The sequence below is a fragment of the Anomaloglossus baeobatrachus genome, chromosome 4 (genome assembly GCF_048569485.1).
Source record: "Anomaloglossus baeobatrachus isolate aAnoBae1 chromosome 4, aAnoBae1.hap1, whole genome shotgun sequence".
Taxonomy (NCBI): domain Eukaryota; kingdom Metazoa; phylum Chordata; class Amphibia; order Anura; family Aromobatidae; genus Anomaloglossus; species Anomaloglossus baeobatrachus.
Genome location: NC_134356.1, coordinates 320,636,848 through 320,644,810, shown reverse-complemented (window position 1 = coordinate 320,644,810; position 7,963 = coordinate 320,636,848). Strand labels below are relative to the sequence as shown.

Genomic DNA, 7,963 nt, shown 5'->3' with positions numbered 1-7,963 from the left:
TTGTAGGCAAAATGTCTTGGTAAGAATCACACTAAGGCCTGGTTCAGGCGAGCATGTGAAAATTGTCCGATTTTCAACTAAAAATACTGGATTATTTTCATCACTAGATACATTTTTTACATTCGTGTGTCACCCGTTTTTGTACGTAAGAAGTCAATAAAAAATATAGTTGCTATGTTAAAGGAAACCTGTCAGGTAATTTATGTGTTCTAGCCTAGTAGCAGTGTGATGTGTGCGCTAGTAACCCCTTCCTACCCATCCCTGTGTTGTAATACTGTGTAATATGAATGTATAAAAATGTGTTTTATTTCTCAAGTGTACCCTATGTAAATGAGCAGGGGCTTTAGCCCCATGGGTGTCGTATTGCCCTGTGGGCGTAATACCATGGACTTACATCAGGGACGTGACCATCGCTACTTCAGATCCCGCGCATACGCACTTACCATTCCTGCAGCCTTGTTATCCGGGTGCTTGCTTCTCGTCTTCAAACATGCTCTGCACATGACCGGAACCGCAGGAGTCTTCTGAGCATGCGTAGAGCGCATCTGAAGATGAGAAGCAAGCAAGGCTGCGGGAATGGTAAGTGCGCATGCGCAGGATCTGAAGTAGCAACAGTCACGTCGCTGATGTAAATCCATGGTATCACGCCTACAGGGGTGTAATACCATGGAAAACATGGGAATGGCCACAGGGCGATGCGACGCCCATGGGGCTAGAGCCCCTGCTCATTTATATAGGGTACACATGTTATAATGTTTTAACTATTTAAATAAATAATGAAAAAAACAGGCATGCGGTCCCCCTCAATTGTGATACCCAGCCATGATAAAGCCCGACAGCTGGGGGCTGGTATTCTCAGACTGAGGCCTATGGTTATTAGGCCCCCAGTCTAAAAATAGCAACCTGCAGCTGCCCGAGATTTCTGCAGCCCCCATCACTAATGGTATAAGTAAAAAGAAATACACAAACACAGGGAAAAATCCTTTATTTGGTATAAAATACAAAAAACACCCTCTTTCACCACTTTATTAACCCCAAAAAACACCCCTGCAGGTCCAACGTAATCCAAATTAGGTCCCACGAAAGTCCTGGCTCTGCTACATCCGAGCCTGGACAGACGTTTAACATTGACAGCCGGGGTGGGGAGTGCAGCCCGCATCCCCCTGCTGGCACTGTCACTGTTAAAGGGCTGCACATCTATTAATGAACCTGGAGGCTCAGGATGAGCAGATCTCTGCTCCCGCTCACAAAGGATTGCTGCACGTCTCATGAACCAGGAGGCTCAGGATAAACAGATCTGCTCATCCTGCGCCTCCTGGTTCATTAATAGATGTGCAGCATTCTATGTGAGCAGGTACAGAGATATGTTGATCCTGAGCCTCCTGGTTGATGAGACATGCAGCACTCCTCTATGTGAGCGGGCGCAGATATCTGCTCATCCTGAGTCTCCTGGTTCATGACTAGATGTGCAACACTTCTCTGTGTGTGTGGGTGCTGCACGTCTCATAATCATGCAAGGGGGGCTTTGCCCCCCTTGCATGATTATACTGGATAGGAGGAAACATCGTTGGCGCAGAGATCTACTCATCCTGAGTCTCCTGGTTCATAAATGAGCATATCTCTGCGCCCACGATGTTTCCTCCTCTGCTCATCCTGAGCCTCCTGGTTCATGATTCATGAACGAGGAGGCTCAGAATGAGCAGATCTCTGCAACCGCAATGTGTCCTTCTGTCTTCTATAATCATGCAAGGGGGGGCTATGCCCTTCCCCCCACAAACGCCCCTTGCAGGCACAGATATCTGCTCATCTTGAGCCTCCTAGTTCATGAATCGTGAACCAGGTGGCTCAGGATGAGCAGTGGAGGAAACATCATGGGTGCAGAGATCTGGTCAGATCTTTGCACCTACGATGGTTCCTTCTCTGCTCATCCAGAGCCTCCTCGTTCATGATTATAGTGCCTACTTGCATGATTATAATGGACATGAGGAAACATTGCAGGCGCAGAGATCTGCTCATCCTGAGCCTCCTGGTTCATGAATCATGAACCAGGAGACTCCGGATGAGCAGAGGAGGAAGCATCGCGGGTGCAGAGATCTTTTCATCTCCCCCATCTAGGGGTCTTACCTCCAGACCTCCGCTTCTATTATAAACAACTCCATGCCCACGTGGACTTAGAAAAAGAATGTTTATTCCGACTGGAAAACATCAGGCTGCATTTTGTACATGCCCCCCTATCACGCGACAAATTACGTCATACCTGAAAGAAGCCCACAGATTCTAGCATCTACCTTTATTTTTAGTGCACGATCTAGAGTTGTAGACTCACGCAGCGCCGGAAGTGAATGTGTGACCTGGAAGCAGCCTGCTGCCATGACACGGAGCGTCAGTGCGTACACCGCATGCGCTCCTATCCCCACATCCTTTCCACCAACATTTTTAATTGTTGGATTCTGGTCCCCATAGACTTATATGGTACTGGACGGGATCTGGATGTTTAAAAAAAAATTGTGGGGACCCGCCAGTCCCGGTTATCTGCGAGTTGGCTCATCTCTAATTATTGGCTCAATGACAAGCTGAGATCATATCTGCGCACATGCCACATCCAGGCACCATTTTCCTTAAGTCCACTGCTGGGAGATCAATTTGCCGGAGGCGGCGCGTGCGCAGATGAGATCTTGAGCCGAGAGCCCCATGTGCACACGCGCCGACTCTGGGCACCATTATTTGAAGTCCGCAATGCTAACTTTTCAGGATGGTGGCCCCTGCCTCACAGCCCGCAGCACAGCGCAGCACACCGTATCGCCCGCAGCACAGCGCACTGCCTGTAGCATTGCCCCTTCCTCCTGTGACCCCACTCCAGCACCCTCCGGTAAGCTACATTTGGCTTTTAAGACGCACCCCTCATTTTCTTCCCAATTTTTGGGAGGAAAAGTGCGTCTTATAACCTGAAAAATACAGTACTTTTTAAAACACTTGAAAAAGGATCGTTAGATGAAATGTGTATTAAAACGTTGAAAATTAGGTGCCTGCATGCACTGCAATTTTGGGGGTTTAATTTGGTAATACGATTTAAAATCATTACGCTTAGGGAATCTTTTCATTAGGTTAATACCACATGAAGTTGGAAAGCTTCATGGAAACCTGTCACATTGAAAGTGAAGTCTAATCTGTAGGTAGCATGAAATGGAGTATGAAAAGCTGAACAGATGGATATATTGTTTTGTATGAAAAGATTCAGTATATTCTGTGTTTTATTCATTGACATCTCGCACATTCTGGGTATGTCGGTGAAGTGGGCGGTCCTACTCAGTGACTGAGACAACCTTTCACACGAATAGTTGTCTCTGTCACTGAGTAGGACTGCCCACTTGACTGAAAGGCCGAGAATAAGGCTATGTGCGCACTAGTGCGTTTTACCCGCGGATTTACCCTCGGATTTGCTGCAGAAATTTCTTGAGAAATGTCTGCAATCTTTGTGCAGACATTTCCCAGCAAATCCTATGAGAAAAAAAAATAGCTGTGCGCACTGTGCGGATTTTTCTCAAGAAATTTTCTTGAGAAAATTTTCTCGAGAAACTTTCTTGAGAAAATGAGCATGTCCATTATTTTCCGCAGGTACCTGCGGTATACCCCCGGAATTTCACTCCATTTACTGTAATGTAATCGCGAAATTCCGGGGGTATACCGCAGGTAGCAAATGATGTGCGGTATACCCCCGGTATAGCCGCGATTTACCTGCGGTAATGCTCATCGCTGCCTGCGGTTTTGCAGGAAGCGATGTCATTATGCCAGGAAGAGGAAGCGGAGCAGAGTAAACACACACGTCACACTCCCTGGACGCCGCACAGAAGCACTTCCGTGCGATCTCCAGGTCTGTCCCGTGCAGTCTGTGTCCTGCTCCGGCCTCGCGGCTGCCTGCACTGCAGGGTGTCAGTGTCTGCCCGCAGTATCAGCAGCTTGTCACCCTGCAGTGTCAGTGTGTGTCCGCAGTATCGGCAGCTTGTCACGCGGCAGCGCAGGCAGACACTGACACAGGCAGACACTGACACCCTGCAGTGCTGGGAGCCACGGGGATTACGATCGCTGCTGTCAGGAGGTGAGATCATTACCTGCTGTGACGATCTCCTGCCTCCTGACGTCACCGCGGTCACTGCTGTCTATGCCCGTCTCGCGAGCGGCCCGAGACTGTCACTAGCGGTGACGTCACGGGCTCTCGCGATACTTCTGACAACGCGGCGGGCATAGAAGTCAGTGACAGCGCTGACGTCAGCAGTACAGGAGATGATCACAGAAGGTAATGATCTCATCTATGCTCCTGATGGCAGCGCTCGGCATCCCCTGCAGTGACCTGGGCTGACCTATTGATGTTAGCTCAGGTCACTGCATTGCTCTCCCAGCCAATGGGGAACATTCTGTTCTTCATTGACTGGGACAGCGACTATGGTATGGATCGCCGTGCCCCCCCCCCCCTTATTGGATTACGCCGGACGTGGAATTGATTGTTCTTTTCAATAAATTGGTTAAAGAGGGAATGTTTTGGGGAGTGTTTTTTCAAATAAAACTTTTTTTGTTGTCTATTTTTTATTTCTTACTGACTGGGTTGGTGATGTCGGGTATCTGATAGACGTCTGACCTCACCAACCCCAGGGCTTGATGCCAGGTGACATTACACATCTGACATCAACCCCATATATTACCTCGTTTGCCAACGCACCAGGGCGCGGGATGAGCTGGGGCGAAGCGCCAGGATTGGCACGTCTAATGGATGCGCCACTTCTGGGGCGGCTGCGGCCTGCTATTTTTAGGCTGGGGAGTGTCCAATAACAGTGGACCTCCCTAGTCTGAGAATACCAGACCACAGCTGTCTGCTTTACCTTGGCTGGTGATCCAATTTGGGGGGGACCCCACGTTTTTTGTTTTAAATTATTTATTTAATGTAAAATAACAGCGTGGGGTGCCCTCTATTTTGGATTACCAGCCAAGGTGAAGCTGTCAGCTGTGGTTTGCAGGCTGCAGCCGTCTGCTTTACCCTAGCTGGCTACAAAAGATGGGGGGACCTCACGTCATTTTTTTTTTTAATTATTTATTTATTTTATGGCTAAATACAAGGCTAAGCACCCTTTAGTGCCACATGAAAGTCACTAAAGGGTGCCAGCTTAGAAAATGCAGGGAGGTGGGACATTCTATAGGTCTTTCTCATCTATCTATCTATCTATCGATGGCCCGTTTCACACGTCAGTGAAAAACACTGACGTTTTTCACTGGCGTGTAAAACATGCACATGTCCCTGCGTGTGCCGTGAATTACGGCACACGTGGGTTGTCTAAGTGCAATCCGGGCTCCATTCTCCGTGGCCCGTGATTGGACTTAGAGATTAACTCACCTGTGCGCGCTCCCGCTCTCCATGGTGCTGATCGCTCCCGCGATGCAGCATCCGGCCGGCGCTGACCCCCGCAGCAGCTGCTTCCGGGTCGGCTGTGTCGTGCATCATGAATATGCGCGACAGTAATCAGCCGGCTCAGAAGCAGCAAGCTGCACGGGCTGCAGAGAGCGCCGCTGAAGCCGGTTGAGTAAAAATGTTTTTTATTTTAAAAGCACGTTTTTTTCTGGCACGTGTTTGACGGACCACACCACTGCGTGGTCCGTGGGACATCAGTGATGCCAGAAAAAAATGGACATATCTCCGTGCGGCAATCACGCACACGCGGGTACGCCGCACGGAGACACGTGCAATGAAAAATCACTGACGTGTGAGCAGACCCATTCATTATAATGGGTCTGCGTATGTCAGGGATTCTGGTACGTTTAAAAAAAAGCACAAACGTACCAGAATCACTGACGTGTGAAACAGGCCTATCTATCTATTCATCTATCCATCTTTCACTCTATCCATTATCTGTCTATCGATTATCTATATTATTTATTGCAAAACCGCAGGGAGCAACCTGCGGTAAATCTGCGGTAAATCCGCGGCAAATCCGCATGCGTTTTTGCCGCGGATTTTTCCGCAGGTGCGGAAATCTTCCACTCCCAGAAGTTTCTCAAGAAATTTTCTTGAGAAAATTCACATTTCTAGTGCGCACATAGCCTAAGCACTTTTCTCAGCTTCACATGATCTGTTTCATGCTGAATGCAGATTGAACAACATTTTCAATATGACAGGTTTGGTTTAAAGGGCTTGTCCATCTAATATAAATATATGTTATATAGTCTTGTATCACTAGTGAAACTCATTAAATAATAATGTTTTATTAGGAAGTTGCTCTCTATACAAATGAGTACAAAATTATGATGTAAGCTTTATTGATAAGTTTCTCAATATAGTTTTTTTGTTCACAGTGAAATTTCGAAAAAAGATAAAAAAATTGAAGACTTAAAAAAGAAATTGCAAGACAGAGAGAATGAACTAGAAACCATGAGCTTGAAATGCAAATATCTAGAAGAAGAGAAGCGTCACCTTGTTCAACAAGCTGAGAGCTTATATGACAAAGTGGCGGAGTTACAAAGCGAACAGGCAAAATATCTCAATGAAATTTCAGAAATTAAGTGCAAAAATACACAAATCACTGATAAGCTGCATAAGTACTCACCATTGAAAAAAGACTTACTGATAAAAATGTTACGAGAAGCCCATGAGCTCAGCACCAGTAATGACAAGTTAAAAGTCCTTGCAACAAGTGGCCTGTCAGAGGTTGGCCTGAGCATGGAGCATCTACGGGGCATGGTTGTGAACTTGCATAACTCCACCAAAGAAATGGAAGAAATTCGCTCTCTCTACCAACGGGAATCCATGGAAAGGAAGTTACTCTATAACCAGCTTCAAGAACTAAGAGGAAATATCCGGGTATTTTGTCGATGCAGACTAGACAACTCAAAGGGAGGACATTTAGAATTTCCATCTGATGAAGAACTTGTAGTGAACTGCAACGGGTCTAAGAAGCGGTTCAGATATGATCAGGTGTTTCTGCCACAGTGCACTCAGGTATAATGCATATACTTATATTAGATGGCTTTCCACCTTTTCTTTCTGTTAACTCAGTGCAAATCCATTATTGGCTCCATCAGGCAAGACAGAACAGTTGCCAAAAATAAACTTCAAAAGTTTCTGCTTTTATGGCTGGGTCTTGCAGCATGTCGATGAAAAGCAATCTGTCTCACATTGTAAAAGTCTTTAGCTTAAGGATAATGTGACAACACCCAGATCACTGAAAAATAGTAATAAAAAAATTGTAGTTGGTATTATATCACAATTAACTATAAAGGGGGTGTTACACGCAGCGATATCGCTGGTGAAAGCACCCGCCCCCGTCGTTTGTGCGTCACGGGCAAATCGCTGCCCGTGGCGCACAATATCGTTAGGAGCCATCACACGGACTTACCTGCCTAGCGAAGTCACTGTTGCCGGTGAACTGACTCCTTTCTAAGGGGGCGGTTTGTGCGGCGTCACTAAGTGGCAGCCCAATAGAAGCGGAGGGGCGGAGATGAGCGGGACGTAACATCCCGCCCACCTCCTTCCTTTCGCATTGCCAGCGGTCGCAGGTAAGCTGCAGTTCGTCGTTCCCGAGGTGTCACACGTAGCGATGTGTGCTGCCTCGGGAACGACGAACAACCTGTGAGATCAACAATCAACAATTTTTTTAAAAGGAACGACGTGTCAACGATGGACGATAAGGTGAGTATTTTCCATCGTTAATGGTCGTTCCTTGCTGTCACATGCAACGACGTCGCTAACGATGCCGGGTGTTCGTCACAGAATCCGTGACCCCGGCGATATATCATTAGATACGTCGTTGCGTGTAACGGGGCCTTAAGAGTCAATGATCATGTATAAAAGAGGCATAAACATGTGATTGTTATATATATACAGTATATGTTTATCTAACAATTCCACACACAGAGTGAAATATAGTAGATAACTAAATTATTTGGTATAAATTGTTGGTCTAAACCAAAACGTCTCAAA

General features: G+C 46.8%; 1 protein-coding gene across 1 annotated transcript in view; it reads left to right on the top strand.

Moving 5' to 3' along the window:
• The first annotated feature begins 6,415 nt into the window (after positions 1-6,415).
• LOC142302393 (uncharacterized) overlaps positions 6,416-7,963 on the top strand; it is a 60,591-nt gene continuing 59,043 nt past the window's right edge. Inside the window, exon 1 of the mRNA XM_075343447.1 lies at positions 6,416-6,982. Within this exon, the coding sequence (XP_075199562.1) occupies positions 6,416-6,982 (567 nt within the window). The remainder of the gene's footprint in view (positions 6,983-7,963) is intronic.